This window comes from Lolium perenne, chromosome 5, assembly GCF_019359855.2.
Source record: "Lolium perenne isolate Kyuss_39 chromosome 5, Kyuss_2.0, whole genome shotgun sequence".
Taxonomy (NCBI): Eukaryota; Viridiplantae; Streptophyta; class Magnoliopsida; order Poales; family Poaceae; genus Lolium; species Lolium perenne.
In genome coordinates this window covers 157,176,711-157,195,137 of record NC_067248.2, presented here as the reverse complement: position 1 = coordinate 157,195,137, position 18,427 = coordinate 157,176,711, and the positions used below count along the sequence as shown (strand labels likewise).

At 49.4% G+C, this 18,427-nt stretch overlaps 2 protein-coding genes across 2 annotated transcripts; both read right to left on the bottom strand.

The window, feature by feature from the left end:
* Window positions 1-3,539, bottom strand: LOC127303685 (uncharacterized). The gene is made up of 5 exons (XM_051334394.1): window positions 3,535-3,539; window positions 2,423-3,448; window positions 1,106-2,335; window positions 910-1,024; window positions 1-828 (listed from the first exon to the last, which is right to left on the bottom strand). Exons 1-5 carry the CDS (start codon window positions 3,537-3,539, stop codon window positions 1-3), a joined length of 3,204 nt encoding a protein of 1,067 aa, XP_051190354.1.
* Window positions 3,540-10,099: 6,560 nt separating this feature from the next.
* LOC127304878 (uncharacterized) lies at window positions 10,100-11,258 on the bottom strand. The gene has a single exon (XM_051335443.2). It carries the CDS (start codon window positions 11,171-11,173, stop codon window positions 10,211-10,213), a length of 963 nt encoding a protein of 320 aa, XP_051191403.1. The 5' UTR covers window positions 11,174-11,258; the 3' UTR covers window positions 10,100-10,210.
* Between the last annotated feature and the right edge of the window lie 7,169 nt (window positions 11,259-18,427).

The window sequence follows — 18,427 nt, the reverse complement described above, 5'->3', positions numbered from 1 at the left end:
TTAGTATCCATTGTCCGGCTCATCGCGAGCAATTGTGTGAGCAGTTGTGTCATCATCGCTATCATCGTTGCCCCACCAATCATCCACGTAACCTGGCGGTGGTCCCACGGGATCATCGGCGTCAAGGCCTGCACGAAAGCGCTCAAGCAATGTCAAGTCTTGTTGGTTCTCGACATCCTCAACTTCATCTTGCGCCGTGTCTTCATCCATGCCCGTAGCTTCGTGTTCTTCCTCCATGTCCTCATTTGAAGGCAAGTCGATAGTAAATTTCCCTGGTAGCCCTTCTTCCTGATAGAAGTCGCCGTCGTATGTAGAGGGGTCTAGGCGACGGTAATCTTCACTGTTTGGCAAAGGAGGCCTGTTGTGCGTCGGTACCGTGATCACAACATCCCAATTCAGTAGACCTTTTCTCGGGTTCTTGCACGCGTATGGGAGATAGAATACTTGGAAAGCCTGGGTAGCCAATATATATACATCATCTCCAGCATATACCGAGCTTCGGTCAACTTCAACCAACCCAATCTCAGGTTTCCGTTTCACCCGACGTGGGTCGAACCAATGACATTTGAATACAACAGGATTTAGCCCTTTGCCAAAGCCATAATTCAGCTCGTATATACCCTCGACTCTTCCATAGTAATGGAGTCCATCCGAGCCTTCACATAAGACCCCGCTATTTATTGTCTTCCGGTTGGGACGGCTCTGTGTGTACTCGTGGGTATGGAAGCGATACCCATTCACGTCATAAGCATTGTATGACGCCGTGGAATACTCAAAGCCATTGGCAATTTTTCGCAGCTCGGGATTCATCTCTCTATCCCTTTTTGCCTACAAGTTACAACGCCAAGTTTAGTACGAAAAGTGTTCGATGGGTGTCGATACTACAATCGAAGTTAGATAGAATAGTACCAAAGACGAGAACCAACTAATGAAACCGAATCCACCACCCTTTTTAAAGAGCTCGTCCTTTTCTTTGTAGTTAGGACCCCTGCTCCGTACCTTCCAGTATTTTTCATTGAATTGTCTATGGCAATGAAAAGGAGAAGAGTTAGCTACGAACTAATAACGAGTAAATGTTTGCAACAACTAAGCATTTAACACTTACTCGATGTACGGCTTCACTTCATCCATGCTTTTCAGAACATATGTGTGGATCTCTTCCCACTCTTGATTTTTGATACACTTTTTCTGTGTGCCACTTGATTTGCCACCCAGCCCGATGAAGATGCTAAGTTGTGCAACATCTTTAGGGTCGGCAGCATTGTAACGAAGCACTGGATTGTGTCGAGTAGCAATGTTTTCATCATAGTACTTTGTCGTGAAGTTTGACACTTCCACCTTAAGAACAGCCTCGGCAATGGATGCCTCGATCTTGCATTTGTTGCCACACATTTCACGAAGCTTCTTCGTTTCTCTCTCAGGCCCATACTGCCAACGGGTTTGCACAGTGCCCCCCAGCAACGCCTCCCACGGGAGATGCAGGATCATATGCTGCATCGGATTAAAGAACCCTGGCGGAAGGAGCATCTCTAGCTTGCAAAGCAACTCCGGTGCCTGGTCATGCAGCTTCTCAACCACTTTACGGTCTAGCTCCTTAGCACAGAGCTGGCGGAAGAAAAAGCTCAACTCTGACAGCACTAGCCAAGTCTCCTCGTCGACAAAGCCTCGAATCATCACCGGCATTATCCGCTCTAGCCATACGTGATAGTCGTGACTCTTGAGCCCTCCTACTCGCAACGTGTCAATGTTTGCACCCCTCGCCCAGTTAGCTGCGTACCCATCAGGAAAACACAAGCAGTCCGCGATCCACCTGAATATGTCTCTCCGATCGGACCGTGAAGGGCAGAATCGGGCCTTTGGCTTAGACCACTTGGGGCCTTTGACTCCAGGAGGCTTCATGTCGTATTCTGGCCTATCGCACCACTGTTGTTGATCGATTCGTGCCTTAATGTTATCTTTCGTCTTCTCAGTGTCCATGATGGTGCTCCAAAGGGCCTCAGCGATATTCTTTTCAGTGTGCATTACATCAATGTTATGCGGGAGCTCGAGCTGATGAAAATAAGGGAGTTTCCATAAGCATGGAATGTGAGTCCACTGGTGTGTCTCTCCATATCCTTCGAAACCATTCCCATTGGCATTAGGGCGGAGAGCTTCCAACTCAGCCTTGATTTCGGCGCCGGTCCTCAACCGTGGTCGTGGAGTAGTGATAGCAACGCCTTTCTTGAACCTCTTTTTGTCACTCCGGAATCTATGATTCTGGTCAAGGAACTTTCGATGTTCGTCAAAGCAGGAATACTTGCCTCCCTTTGTCAGCCAGAAGAAAGTCACTGCCTGCCTACACACAGGGCAAGGCCACTTCCCATGTGTACACCAGCCGCAGAACAAAGCACGTGCCGGTAGGTCATGCAGAGATGTGTGGTACCAGACATACATATCAAAGTGCTTTTTTGTTACGGCGTCATATGTGCGCACCCCGCGCCCCTCCCATCCAACAAGCAAGTCATCCACCAACGGTTCCAGGTACACGCTCATGTTCTTACCCGGGTATTTTGGCCCTGGGATTATGAGCGACACAAACATGTTCTGCGATCTCATGACAACGCCAGGGGGCAGGTTCAGGGGAATAACAAATACGGGCCAACAACTATATGTCGCAGCTGACATGCCATATGGATTGAACCCATCCGTGGATATCGCAATTGCCACACTCCTTGGGTCGCCTGCTTTCTTCGGATGCAAAGCTGCGAACTTCTGCCATGCTGCACCATCCGATGGATGTATCATCTTCTCCTTACGATATCTATGCCCCAATGAGGGCCAGCGCATCTGTTGGGCAGATTCCTCCGTCATGAAAAGCCGTTGGATCCTCGGGAGAAATGGAAGGTACCGGAGGATCTTTTGGGCAACCCCTGTCTGCCTTTTCTGACCATTACCGGAGTCCACCTCGAAATACCTAGAGGATTTGCATTTGATGCAATACTTTCCTTCAGCATGTTCTTTCCTGAATAGCATGCATCCCTTTGGACAACAATGTATCTGCTCATATGGCATCTTAAGTGCACTGAGGATTTTGTTAGACTCATACATGTTCTTCGTTAGGAGGTGCCCTTGCGGCAGAATGCTGCCAATGATAGTCAGAAGATCATCGAACCCATCTCTACTCAAGTTCCTATCGCTCTTGAAGACCATTAGGCGAGCGATTGCATCCAGCTGGGTAACCTCTGTAAGTGAATGAAGAGGTTTTTGCGCGGCAAACAAAGTCTCGTAGAACTTCTTTGTGCTCGGCTCCGGCACCTCAGTTGTGTCCGCCTCCTCAGGGGTCACCGCCTCCTCATGTGTCTCCACCTCCTCAGGTGCGTTTGCATCAAGAAAGTCATCCAGGCAGTTATCAAACCCAGCACGAAAATGTCCCGCTGGCTGACTCTGTTGTGACTGTTGTGACTGCGTTCTCGCACGTTTAGGCGGCTTTTCGCCATGGAATTTCCAAACATGGTAGAACGGTGTGAACCCTTCCTTGATCAAGTGTTTACTAACGTCATCCTTATTCTGTCGTTTCTCGTTACGGCATTTCTTGCATGGGCAGAATATTTTTGCGGGCTTGCTGGGGTCTGCAAACGCATTTTCCACAAATTGCTTGGTCTTGTCTCTCCATTCAACTGTAAAGTCCCACTTGCTGTTTCTGCCCGTGTACATCCAATCGCGATTCTCCATCCTTCATTAGTGCCAAAACATTCATACAATCCTTTCAATCCACATTTCACAAATAATTGCAACCGGTATTAGTTCCATGGTTTGTCACAAGTTTTACGTCACTCATCCTATGGCTGTACTAGGATCCTAATCCCACCCGAGGATGTGCAGATTGGATACGTTCTCCATGCTCTAGCCGTACCAAGACAGAATTTCGGCAGCACCTCCCCGTTGTTCTCCAGATACACGTCTCGGCGAATAGTCGAGAGGTTGTGCATCCGGAGAACAACGGGAAGGCACCGCCGAAATCCTGTCTCGGAACGGACTAGAGCATGGAAAACGTACCCAATCTACACATCCTCCGGCTGTCCAAAAAACGTGGACAATCCGGAAGAGTTACGGTTATAAATATGCAATTTAAAGCATATTTATTCGCGTAGCCCTTCCGAACGGGAGACACCTAGGTTTCGCGACCGACTTGGTTGTCTAGACACAAAAAAAATCCTAGGCACGAGAGGTGGAAAGGCCTTACCCTCGAAGCGTAATCGATCGCCGCCGAAGATGCCCTGCAAAGACGGCGCCCTACCCTCAAACTCGACGCAGATCCTGCAAAAATAATTATGTAAATACTCTTCTTCTATTTAAACAAAACAAATATACAGTGTCCTACTGCTTGAGCGTAAATAAAAATTAGTACACTTCTATAGCCAATTATTTGCACAAACAGTGTAAACAAAACGAAGGCACTACAGCATGTGGAAAATCTGCACCAAAAATAGACACAATAGTGTAGTGGCATAATAAACACTTAGCACTTAGCACCAACGATTTGCATTCAGATGTGGGTGCTAGTCTGTTCAAATACTGTTATGGATAGCATTTTGTTCAAATTCAGTTAGCAGGGTTGCATTTAGTTCAGCTCAGTTCATATTTCCACAGATGTATGAACTTTCGTTCTATTTGCACTAGCATAAAGTCTATTGGAGCAATAGGTGAACAGCAATTTATTAATAACAATTGAGCAAACACTAGTCTGCCGACTGAATGCAGGAAATACATGTAGAAAACGTACTTCTTTCTTACAGAGGATGAGCACGGAGACGACACGCCAGCTTCTGCTCCTCCGCTTGGAGGACGCGGCCGCTGTGCGCCAGCTGAGGTTGAGTAGGCAACCAGGCCGGGCGCTCCTGCTCCTGCTCTTGGACGACGCAGCCGGCGTGCATCAGGGCGGCGGGCGGCGGGGGCGGGCAGGGCCAGGGGCGGCTGGCGGCGGGCAGCGGGGGCGAGCTAGGGCGCGAGGAGGGGGGCGGTGGCGCGGAAGCGAGGATGGGGCGCGGCCATGGTCGACAGCGGCGCGAGGTTGGGGGCGGCGGCGTGGGGGCGCGAGGTTGGGGACGGCGGCGTGGGGTCGCGAGGTTGGGGACGGCGGCGCGGGGGGTCAGGTCAGGGAAGATTGCGTTTTTTTTTTTTCCAATCGAACGTACACTTCCAGCCATAAAACCCTAAGTCCCTCGCCTTTGCACACGGCAAAGGCCCCTTCGCCGTGAACCCATCAAGAAAGCACACGGCATATCCCATTTGCCGTGTTCCCACCAAAAGTGCACACGGCAAAGGTTATTTCAAATTTTTTTTGATTTCCCTTCCTTCTTTTACTAAAATGAACGGAACACGCCAATCGGGTTAGGAACGCGCGAAATCGAGGTTACCTTTACACATAAAATAACGTGTCCCGGTTCTAAAAATGATTTTTCCAAAAAATTTGGGGTGGCAAAAAGTGGACGCTTAGTTCAAATCCGGACCGTTTCCAGCGGAATCGGCAGGACACCGCACGGAGCCGCGTGTCTACCCAGAAAGCTAACCCGCGCGGCACGCATGTGATCTGTGGTGTATATGCATTCCTCTATCAACTTGCAGAGGTCCCGTTGAATTATTGAATGCGCCCTCTGTAGGTGCTTCACAAAAATAGCCCGCTTCGGCACTCGGGAAATGGGAAACGGGTTTTTCGTTGCACCGAAAGGGGAACACTGCATACGGCGTTGCTTCCCTTCCCAAGGCACACGCACGTGCCCGATATGGGCTCGTTCCGACGAACTATGCGTGTCCGGAGGGCAATACCTAGCTCTTTTGCCCTAATAGCCATGTAACTCCGGAAATGATAGCTCATTTTGTGAAGGGTTTTTCAGAAGAACATCTGTATCCCGCATCCGTCTTTTGTTCTCGCTACTAGGTCACATAAAACGACGCCCCGCAATGTCTCGCATATTTCCGACTTTGTTTCGATACATTTCTGCCCAAAATGGGACCCACATGAAATGACGAACCACCAGAACCGCAGGCCGGGGTTCACCGGGTTAGGAACGCGCGAAACCGAGGTTACCTTTACACATAAAATAACGTGTCCCGGTTCTAAAAATGATTTTTCCAAAAAATTTGGGGTGGCAGAAAGTGGACGCTTAGTTCACATCCGGTCCGTTTCATGAATCGGCAGGACACCGCACGGAGCCGCGTGTCTACCCAGAAAGCTAACCCGCGCGGCACGCATGTGATCTGTGGTGTATATGCGTTCCTCTATCAACTTGCAGAGGTCCCGTTGAATTATTGAATGCGCCCTCTGTAGGTGCTTCACAAAAATAGCCCGCTTCGGCACTCGGGAAATGGGAAACGGGTTTTTCGTTGCATCGAAAGGGAAACACTGCATACGGCGTTGCTTCCCGTCCCAAGGCACACGCACGTGCCCGATATGGGCTCGTTCCGACGAACTATGCGTGTCCGGAGGGCAATACCTAGCTCTTTTGCCCTAATAGCCATGTAACTCCGGACATGATAGCTCATTTCGTGAAGGGTTTTTCAGAAGAACATCCGTATCCCGCATCCGTCTTTTGTTCTCGCTACTAGGTCACATAAAACGACGCCCCGCAACGTCTCGCATATTTCCGACTTTGTTTCGATACATTTCTGCCCAAAATGGGACCCACATGAAAAGACGAACCACCACAACCGCAGGCCGGGGTTCACCGGGTTAGGAACGCGCGAAACCGAGGTTACCTTTACACATAAAATAACGTGTCCCGGTTCTAAAAATGATTTTTCCAAAAAATTTGGGGTGGCAGAAAGTGGACGCTTAGTTCAAATCCGGACCGTTTCCAGCGGAATCGGCAGGACACCGCACGGAGCCGCGTGTCTACCCAGAAAGCTAACCCGCGCGGCACGCATGTGATCTGTGGTGTATATGCGTTCCTCTATCAACTTGCAGAGGTCCCGTTGAATTATTGAATGCGCCCTCTGTAGGTGCTTCAAAAAAATAGCCCGCTTCGGCACTCGGGAAATGGGAAACGGGTTTTTCGTTGCACCGAAAGGGAAACACTGCATACGGCGTTGCTTCCCGTCCCAAGGCACACGCACGTGCCCGATATGGGCTCGTTCCGACGAACTATGCGTGTCCGGAGGGCAATACCTAGCTCTTTTGCCCTAATAGCCATGTAACTCCGGACATGATAGCTCATTTCGTGAAGGGTTTTTCAGAAGAACATCCGTATCCCGCATCCGTCTTTTGTTCTCGCTACTAGGTCACATAAAACGACGCCCCGCAACGTCTCGCATATTTCCGACTTTGTTTCGATACATTTCTGCCCAAAATGGGACCCACATGAAAAGACGAACCACCACAACCGCAGGCCGGGGTTCACCGGGTTAGGAACGCGCGAAACCGAGGTTACCTTTACACATAAAATAACGTGTCCCGGTTCTAAAAATGATTTTTCCAAAAAATTTGGGGTGGCAGAAAGTGGACGCTTAGTTCAAATCCGGACCGTTTGCTTCTGAATAGTTATGACACCGCACGGTGCCGCGTGTCTACCCAGAAAGCTAACCCGCGCGGCACGCATGTGATCTGTGGTGTATATGCGTTCCTCTATCAACTTGCAGAGGTCCCGTTGAATTATTGAATGCGCCCTCTGTAGGTGCTTCACAAAAATAGCCCGCTTCGGCACTCGGGAAATGGGAAACGGGTTTTTCGTTGCATCGAAAGGGAAACACTGCATACGGCGTTGCTTCCCGTCCCAAGGCACACGCACGTGCCCGATATGGGCTCGTTCCGACGAACTATGCGTGTCCGGAGGGCAATACCTAGCTCTTTTGCCCTAATAGCCATGTAACTCCGGACATGATAGCTCATTTCGTGAAGGGTTTTTCAGAAGAACATCCGTATCCCGCATCCGTCTTTTGTTCTCGCTACTAGGTCACATAAAACGACGCCCCGCAACGTCTCGCATATTTCCGACTTTGTTTCGATACATTTCTGCCCAAAATGGGACCCACATGAAAAGACGAACCACCACAACCGCAGGCCGGGGTTCACCGGGTTAGGAACGCGCGAAACCGAGGTTACCTTTACACATAAAATAACGTGTCCCGGTTCTAAAAATGATTTTTCCAAAAAATTTGGGGTGGCAGAAAGTGGACGCTTAGTTCAAATCCGGACCGTTTCAGGAATCGGCAGGACACCGCACGGAGCCGCGTGTCTACCCAGAAAGCTAACCCGCGCGGCACGCATGTGATCTGTGGTGTATATGCGTTCCTCTATCAACTTGCAGAGGTCCCGTTGAATTATTGAATGCGCCCTCTGTAGGTGCTTCAAAAAAATAGCCCGCTTCGGCACTCGGGAAATGGGAAACGGGTTTTTCGTTGCACCGAAAGGGAAACACTGCATACGGCGTTGCTTCCCGTCCCAAGGCACACGCACGTGCCCAATATGGGCTCGTTCCGACGAACTATGCGTGTCCGGAGGGCAATACCTAGCTCTTTTGCCCTAATAGCCATGTAACTCCGGACATGATAGCTCATTTCGTGAAGGGTTTTTCAGAAGAACATCCGTATCCCGCATCCGTCTTTTGTTCTCGCTACTAGGTCACATAAAACGACGCCCCGCAACGTCTCGCATATTTCCGACTTTGTTTCGATACATTTCTGCCCAAAATGGGACCCACATGAAAAGACGAACCACCACAACCGCAGGCCGGGGTTCACCGGGTTAGGAACGCGCGAAACCGAGGTTACCTTTACACATAAAATAACATGTCCCGGTTCTAAAAATGATTTTTCCAAAAAATTTGGGGTGGCAGAAAGTGGACGCTTAGTTCAAATCCGGACCGTTTCCAGCGGAATCGGCAGGACACCGCACGGAGCCGCGTGTCTACCCAGAAAGCTAACCCGCGCGGCACGCATGTGATCTGTGGTGTATATGCGTTCCTCTATCAACTTGCAGAGGTCCCGTTGAATTATTGAATGCGCCCTCTGTAGGTGCTTCACAAAAATAGCCCGCTTCGGCACTCGGGAAATGGGAAACAGGTTTTTCGTTGCACCGAAAGGGAAACACTGCATACGGTGTTGCTTCCCGTCCCAAGGCACACGCACGTGCCCGATATGGGCTCGTTCCGACGAGCTATGCGTGTCCGGAGGGCAATACCTAGCTCTTTTGCCCTAATAGCCATGTAACTCCGGACATGATAGCTCATTTCGTGAAGGGTTTTTCAGAAGAACATCCATATCCCGCATCCGTCTTTTGTTCTCGCTACTAGGTCACATAAAACGACGCCCCGCAACGTCTCGCATATTTCCGACTTTGTTTCGATACATTTCTGCCCAAAATGGGACCCACATGAAATGACGAACCACCAGAACCGCAGGCCGGGGTTCACTGAGTTGGGAACACACAAAGAAAACACATGGGTATATATAGGGAGGGCGAGTGCTGAAATGGCGGGAAAGAAACGGCGGGAAAGTAGAGAGAAATGGCGGGAAAGAAACGGCGGGAAAGAAGAGAGAAATGGCGGGGAAGATGAGGGAAACTGACCTTTGCCGTGTGCTTTATAGAATTACACACGGCAAAGCCATCTTTGCCGTGTTCTTTTTGTTTTGGCACACGGCAAAGACCCCTTTGCCGTGTTCCTTCCTCTTTTGAACACGGCGAAGGTTTCGCGCCAAAATACTGCCGGCGTTCTACTACGCGCGGGAAAAGTTGGCGGGAGAGGAGGGGTGTGCGCGGGAGAAGGATCTTTGCCGTGTGTCCGTTAGGGACACACGGCAAAGGCACACCGTTATGACGGCGCCGTCCTGAGAGCTCCCTCCGGACACGTGGCACAGTCTTTGCCGTGCCGTCGACCTTTGCCGTGTGTCCTGGCTGAAGTTCGCCGTGTTCGACTCTTTGCCGTGTTCTTTTTCGGACCTTCGCCGTGGTTGTTTTTTTGCCGTGTTCTTTTTTGTGATATTGCCGTGTTTTAAATCTTTGCCGTGTTCTTTCTCCCTGGTACACGGCAAAGCTTGTGATTGCCGTGTTCCGAGGCTCTTGGCACACGGCAAAGGTTTGGCAACACGGCAACTTCAGTTTTTCCCGTAGTGTATGTACACACTAAAAAACATATATAAGCCTCATATTTGTAGACAGATGGAGTATTAGCACTACATATAGTATTACAAGCCGAAATTTACATGGGTCAGACACCAAGTTGAGCTAATGATCAAGTCAAGCGTTTGCTTCTTCCGTTGCTACCTTGGCGTAAACAGTAGTAGCCCCCAGCTGGCTGTCGATGCTCTCCCTGCGCTCGTAGTAGAACGCGGTCATGGCGCAGACGGCGAACAACTGCACGAGCGCCAGCATAACCACGTACACCAGACCTAGGAGCAACCCAGGCGCCACGCTGTTACCCGCGCACGTCCTTGCGAGCGTGTGCACCGGCAACACGGCCGCGGCCAGTGCTCCGGTGATGGCGACGTACAGCACGATCTGCCACTTCTTCCCGCTCGCCAGCCTCCAGGCCTTGCCTAACGCGGCTGCGCCGTGGCAGCCGGGTTCGGCCACCGCCACCACGACGCTGAAAGAACAGATGAAGGAGAAGTAGACGAGGCAGACGGAGGCAGCGATCACGAGGAGCGAGACCACAAGCAAAGCCACGAGGTATTGCTTCGCCACGAGAAAGCCGACAAGTGCTACCATGGCCACCAGAGGCACGACGCAGACGATCTCAACGACGTAGACGAAGGCGAGCGTGAACAGGGGTCCCTTGATCTGCGCCTTGGCTTGGCCGAGGAGCGCGCCAAAGGTAGTAGCGCGCTGCTCGCCGTCGCTGGAGTAGGTTGAGACGGCGGCGAAGAGGACGACGATCCGAACGGCGGAGCCGACGACGACGGCGATCAGGATGGATCCCATGGCGACGAGAAGGAGCTTCTTGGTGTCATTTTGTATCTCCTGTAGTAGCTTGGCGAACTGGACGCTTCCGGGCTCTGTGGTGCTGAGCGCCTTGACGTCGAGCTGGATCTGGTCGTGGATGCGCTGCACGGCGAGGTCGTTGCCAAGGACGAGCAGCGCGGTGGAGACAAGGATGAGTGCGCAGACCGCTGTGAAGAGCCTCCGGTTGCGGCTCGGCAGGAGGACTCCTTCCTTTAGGAAGTTGAAGAACGAAGGTGTCTCGTTTTGGTTGGTTGCCATGGCTGTATATAGTTTGAGCAGCTAGAAACTGTTGCAATGATGCTGTGAGAACTGAGAAGACACACAAGTAATGGGTATATCAAGGGAGAACCGGCGACTGGGTACCAGTCAGGAAACAGAATTATTGGAGCGACCAACAAGTAACGATTGTATAATGTCTTCCATAGAGGAGACTTTGAATATTCCATCGACAGAGTCGTTTCTCTTTCGAAATGTGGGAGTCGAGCTCGGCCTGTGTAGTATTCGCAAGAAACAAAAAAAAAAACTCCGCCTGTGTACTGAACTTTTTTCGCAAAAATGCAAAAAAAACATTATACTTTGATGCATCGGTAGAATAGCGGAAAGTGTCATTTGCTCCCGAGCACCAGTGCTCTCGCCGTTAAAAAACATTTAAAATCATGGTTTAAAAGTTTCAAAAAAATATGAAAATAATTCGGCACATAGTTAGTGTTGTATCCCACAAGCATGTAAAATCGTGACTCTAAATTTGTTGTATTATGGGCTACACAAAAATGACAAATCTGATAAAATTTTGAGATTTCAAACATACTTCTACAGATCTACATTTTTGTTATTTTTGTACAGCTCAGGATACAAAATATTTGAAAGTGATATTTTACACGTTTGTGGGATAATTCATGAGCTACATTCGAATGTTTTTTTCAATTTTTTTTGAAACTCACAAATATGATTTTGAATTTTTTAAACTAACCAGGAGCACTGGAGCTCGGGAGCAAGAAATCTTCATCCGTAGAATAGAAGATATATATATGTACAAATTTAGGAGTGAAGTAACACCACACCATACAACTCAACCCGAAAGCTATATAGGGGGAGAACCTAGCGAAGACACCTTGCTCCCACACTTACCCACGATCTTGCTTCAGCCTCAATCATGTCCAGCAGGGAGGATATCAAGCGGCCGGCTAGCGTTGTCGAAGACTGGCCTCATTTCGATGCTTCGAATCCACCACGCTGTCGGAATAATCAGCGACAAATTTCATTTGCGTATGGGTCAGGGTGTGGATCGCAGCATCACCACTCAGTGAAGTCCCTTCGAGGGGTTGGGCTGTGGGTCTTATCCACTGTAGGAATTTATGGCCTTCAATATTTTGCATCTTCGCTACATTGTTATACTCCCGCAATGAAAACCTAGATGTGAAATTATTCATGGAAATAACAGTGAATAATTGATGTGGAATTGTGCTTTGAAACAATATACTTAAAGAAGCTGGTACAGCTATACTTGAACACCGAATATATGAATATGATGGAATCATATTTGGAAACAGTATAGAGTGGGTACTTTGTCCTCGGTCATCTCGATCCGCGATGCATGCACTATTACGTTGGGTACTCTGTCGTCGGTCGTCTCCGATTCAGCTTATATTCGTTCCTTGTCGTATCGATCAATTACCGCTTGTTTCCAGGCATTGTTCCGCTTGTTTCGAATCTCTGCGTTGTTTAGAAACTTGCTTGATGTTCCGGTTTTTGCAGCAGCAGTATGCAAGTGGAGCGGCAACACAAGTGAAATTCAGGGTCTTATCTTTCATGGTGATAGTTTAAGGTTTGACCTTAATTGATTGTGTCTGGCAATAGCCTTGTTAAAGCCATTGTTTCGAGAGAGGAGACTATTTTTAGAGTGAGAACCTAATATTTTGGATCAAGCGATGATAATATTGTACACTGTTTTCTTCTTGGAGACGTCGCTTTTAGAGAGTTTGGAGTTCAGGTGTTGTCTTGGTGGTGGATGTATTGTTGCTCTTAAGGCTGAAATACCATAGCGAGACTTTTATTTCTTAGTTTATTTTTCTCCTTTTTAGCTTTGTGCATCCGTACTGTTATTAAGATATTATGTTATTGCAGAATTGGAATGTCATGTCCAGTAAAAATTTGTAAGATTTGAAAATTATAATTTTTTTATTTAAGTAGCATTTGATTCACATGAAATAGGAGGAATTGAGTGGCTAAAAATTTCTTCGAAAACATAGTGCAATGTAATTATGTAGAAAAATTTCTATGCATTTCTAAGGATTTAATCCTACGAATCAAACGATGCACATAAAAAAATCGTAAAAATAAAATCATGCAACTTTTTATAAAACTCCCCCTCGCCGTTCGTTGACCTCCTCTCCGCCATGGCGGACTCGATTTGTCGATAATGGCGAGGTGGGGGAACAGGAACAGGAACGGTCTAGGTGGTGGACCAGTCTCGGCTCGATGTAAATCATTTTTACGGACTGTTTAATTTACCAGACTCACATCGGCTCCGTTGTTCTCGATGCCGCCACCACCGCTGCTTCAGGTCTCCACATCGCCTCGCCGATCGCACGTTCAAGTTCTTCCCCGACAACTACTATTCGGTCCTTCGCGCCGGTAGTTGCCGGCTCCCGCGCGCCGCCGGCTATGGTCGGGGTTCCTCCTCGTCCGCCGGTGTCACCTGGGGCTGCTATCGGCGTTGTTGCGCCTGCTGCTCGATCGGCGGAGGCTGCGGCTGCAGGAAGCTCCGTGCCCTATGCGGGACCTCCTGGGTTTCAAGGATGGCCGACCGGGGCACGGAGCACTCATGCCGCCTGGTCCGTCCATGATGATGCGGAATCCAGGTGGTTTTCGTCCACCACAGCGGCCGATGACTCCGGCTGGGTACTTTGCTCCGCTGATGCAATATTAGAGTATGGCCAGTATATGCCGCAACCTCCGATCCCTAGCAACATCAGCAGCGTACGCATGCTGGACAACAGAGGAAACGGAAGAATAAAAAAATGCTAACCCTTATGTAACAGTGCTTTTCCTGGAGTTTGCTGGATCGGAGGTATTCGGTCGTGCGCACCCATGTTTTTATTCCGACCGTTTGGTTCTGCAGGGAGCAGCGCGAAGCTCTTTTTCTGTGTTGACATCAAGTGACTATGGATCCATGATGAAAGTCGGAAGAAGAGAATTTCATGAAGGCCGGAGGGGAGGACTAGCTAAGGGAGGTTCAAGTCTCCGCGCTGTTGAGAGACTGGCTTGGTGTTCCAGGCTTCACAGCAGCGGTATGAAAGTGGGGGCGACAACACAGGTGAAGCGCAGAGTCCTACCTTTCAGGGTGAAAACCCAAGGTCTGGCCTTAACTGGTTGTGCCTGGCAATGACCTTGGTGGAGGCATTGTTTTGAGAGCGGGGACTATCTTCGGGGTGAAAACCTAAGATCTTTGATCGGGCGACGATGGTGTTTGAGCACTGTTCCCTTCTTGGAGGTGTCGTTTTTTGGAGAGTCTGTAATTCAGGTGTTGTCTTGGCGGTGGATGTACTGCTGTTGTTAGGCCCGAGATATTGTAGCGGGACTTTTGTTTCTTAGTTTTCTTTTCCTTTTTTTGGATGTGTGCATCCGTAGTGCCATTAGGGTGGTGCGTTGTTGCAGAAGCTGGGTGTAATTGGTATCTTTTTTATATTAATATATTCCCTTTATCGAAAAAAAAGTTGCGGCGGGTATGGTGGCGTCGGCTACAGGCCAGATGGTCTTACCTCAGTTGTTTGCTCAGCCAGGTGGTACTGTCTAGGGGCATGCCGTGGTGACCTCCGCTGAAACGGCCGCCACTGTGCCAATGCCACCGCCAGTTATAGTGGCTCCTGAGGTGGTGGTTGTTGCTCCCAAGCAAAAGAAGACCGGCCGCTGTTGGAAGTGTGTGGTGAATACGCATGCTACAAAGGATTGCAACGTGATTCACTATTGTCTAGTGTGTGACAATGCCGCACATTCTACGATTCGGTGTCCGATTATAAAGTTGCCTAAGCCTCTTTGGTCACTTTGTGGGATGTGGTCATGATGTGACGCTAAATTTGTCTCTTCCGAATTCGATTTATAAGCCGCACTTGATCACTTCTGGGACGCCGACAGCTCTTGTGCAGGTTTCTGGGGAGGAGTCTGCCACCGCTCAGGATATTCAGAGGATTATGGCACATATGTGTCCCGTTAATCCGACATGGAAGTGGGAGCCCATTGATCATGGGGCTAACTCCTTTCTTATTGGTACCCCCTCGGCGGAGGACTTGGCTCGGATTCATGGGATGCAGATGAGTGTTCCTAAGGTTAAGCGCAAGCTTTGGTCAGCTCGTGGAGACAGCAGGATATAGTCCCGGAGTTTGTCATGGAGCTAGTATGGGTACATGTCGATGGTGTTCCTCACACTATTAGAAAATTCCATGCACTGTGGGCTGTAGGTTCTCTCATTGGTGCGACTATTGACGTTGATCTGGTTTCACTCTGGAGTCAGGGTGTTGTTCGCATTCTCGTTGCCTTGAGGGACCTAGCTATTCTGGAGAAGGTGACATATGGGTCGAAGCTGCTGTGTCTGGAGGTTATTGCCTTGTTAAAGCTTAATGGGTATATGTTGCGATTTCGAAGGGAGGCAGATGGTTATGTCCCCAACATGGTGCTGACGATGATTTTCATGAGATATAGGGCGACAAGTCTGATGATTTTCCTCCTAGTGATGCGCTGGATTCTGCTCATATGGATGTGGATGGTCAGTCTCATGTGGCTGATGCGGGGGAGGGAACTACGCCACATGTTGGCGCACAGATGGCTCTCACACCGTTAAACCACTCGCCGATGACTGCCAGGGTCAAGGAGATTGTTGACCGCGCTAGGGCGATCTCGCCTCACGTTGTTGCTTCTCCTCCGGCAGGTGATAGAGAGGTTTCATTGACTCGCGGTCGCACATTCATGCAAGGTCGTACGTGCCCTCGAGCTGTTCTTATGGAGTTGGAGCATGAGTCACCTAAGGAAGCCGTGCAGCCGTCTAATTCCACACAGGCCGCGGGCTGCCCCATGCCGACCATGCCTACCCCATCTACCACGGCTACTGGCGCTGATGCTGCTCCTCCAAGCATGGATGCTAGTGCGGCTGCTGTCGGTGCTGCTACTGCCCCAACGGTGACAGCTGCTGCGTCACCGACCCATGCAGCGGGCTGCTGCGCCAACCATGGAGCCAGCTGCTGCGTCAACCATTGAGCCAGCCGCTGCTTTTTTATGCAGGGTTTCATCGCTGGAGAAGCTGGCCGGTAGGGAGTCCCATGCACCCGCCTCCTCGCTGGCCGGGAGGGAGCCCCCGGTGCCCATCTCCTCGTTGGCCGGGCCGGTGTCCCCGGCGCCCGTCTCCCATCTGGCTGGGCTGGCATCCCCGGAGCCTGGCTCGCCGCTGGACAAGCCGGTCACCAAGCCTGCAGCTGGCCTGTGGTGCCCGGCCTATTCGTCGCCATGCACGCCAAGGACGCCTTCGCCAACACCAGTGTCCATGTCGCCCCCGGTGCTGCGGGTGCCTCCGGTGCCTTCGGCGTCCTCGGTGTCCCTCGCTAGCTCGACGGAAGGTTCTACTCCAACCTCCTCCCCTCCGTCGGCAAGGGCTACTCCGTGCACGAGTTTGCCATCGGCATCGCCCGAGGTTGCAGTTCCATCTCAGCCGGTGTGTCCCGTGCCTGTCCTCCAACTGGAGGTTAGGCGTAGCGGTTGACATGCGATGGCTGGGGTGGTTCGGCTACCACGGACGAGGATATGATGAAGAAGGCCATGCGGCGCAAGGCGGAGAAGAATCTAGATGTTGCAGGTTCGAAACCGTCTAAAGCCTCTTTTACCGCTTTTTCTCCGATTCGCGCATTTCTTCAAATTTGGGTAGTATAGGTGTGTCTTTGGGTCGGCATCCCGATGAGATTTTGGTTTCGGCTAGTGTGTTGAGATATATAGAATGCGATCGTCTAACAGTCGCCTCTAAAGTTTCCACTGGGCTTGAGACACAGTACTAGACGAAGATGAAGGTGATGACATCCTAGATTGTCAGCTTCTCTCCGCTCTAGTAGGGAACATTTCAGAGGTTGATTTGGAGCAATCGGGGCTAAGTTCATTATATGAGCTAAAAGCTTCTCGACATCGTTCTAGGTCTTCGGCTGAGAAGAATTCACGACGGAATGGTAGATCTGTAAAATCTAAAATGGTTTCTCGATGAATGACATGTTTAGGAATGGTAAAGGTCTTGGTGACTTGACTAAACATTCCCATATTGCTGATTGCTGTAGAGAATATTTTTTTAGATTTTATTGCTATTTTCGAGACGGGTAAGAAGAACTTCTCTCAAAATTCCTCGACCGGTTATCTGGCGGGATTCATTTCGAGTGGTTCTCTCGCCCTCCTGAAGGTAGATCTGGGGCATTTTACTTGGCGTCTGAGTAGACACCGTGAAGGTTTTGGCTAGTTCGGATGGAGAGTATCATATTAAACTCAATATTCAGAACAAAGCTGATAACTTCATTTGGAATTTGGTCGCTGTGTATGGTGTGGCCCAGGATGCCTTTAAGGCTGACTTCTTACGTGAGTTGGCGAAGGATAATCCATATCTGATAATTATCGGAGGGGATTTTAATTTGCTACGATTCCCTCATGAGAAGAGTAGAGGCCATTTTGATGATCATTGGCCCTTCTCATTTAATGATGTCATCGACAATTTAGATTTACGAGAGGTGGCTATGATTGGTCGACAGTTTACATGGGCCAACCGTTTACCTGCTCCCTCATACGAAAAGCTAGATCGCGTGTTAATGGATATCGAATGGGAAGATAAATACACTATGGTGTCTGTTCGTGCCCTAGAACGTATTGAAAAATTATCGGATCATGATCCCATTCTTTTAACAACTATAACTCCTAGACCTTTGTGTAAACGACCGTTCAAGTTTGAACTTGGATGGCTACATAGGAACGGTTTTTTATATATAGTTAAAAATGTTTGGGAAAGACCGGTTGTGGGGAACTCTCCAATTGCGAGGTGGAACAATAAGATGCGTGCAATGCGCAAACACCTCTCTGATTGGGATGCACATATCTCCGATATTCTCAAAAAGGAGGATGCTCGTTTATCGTCTATTACTGATTATTTGGATGCTTTGGTAGAGTTAAAACCACTATCCCCGCAAAAGATTGAAATAAAAAGCCAATCAGATGCACATATAGCGGATCTTCTTGGTGAGGAGGAGCTTAAATAGTACCAGCGATCTAAGGCCCGGTTTATTTTGGAAGGAGATTCGAATACGAGATATTTCCATGGCATTGGCAATGACATACGTAGAAAAAAATGTATCCATTATGTGATACAAGATGAAGGGCAAACTGAGGGTCATGCGCAACTAAAGTCTTATATAACGAACTACTATAAATATATGTTTGGTCCTCTAGAGACGAGTTCTTTTTCTCTAGATGAGGCTGTAGCGGATGACATACCCCAAG

What these genes read in the sequence shown, in the direction of transcription:
- LOC127303685 (XM_051334394.1), bottom strand. An exon ending in GAAGTGAAGCCGTACATCGA is followed by an intron (nt 1,025 to 1,105) that starts GTAAGTGTTAAA and finishes TCATTGCCATAG; the next exon opens with ACAATTCAATGAAAAATACT. An exon ending in TTAGTTGGTTCTCGTCTTTG is followed by an intron (nt 829 to 909) that starts GTACTATTCTAT and finishes TGTAACTTGTAG; the next exon opens with GCAAAAAGGGATAGAGAGAT.
- LOC127304878 (XM_051335443.2), bottom strand. Translation starts at nt 11,173, where the DNA reads ATGGCAACCAACCAAAACGAGACACCTTCGTTCTTCAACTTCCTAAAG.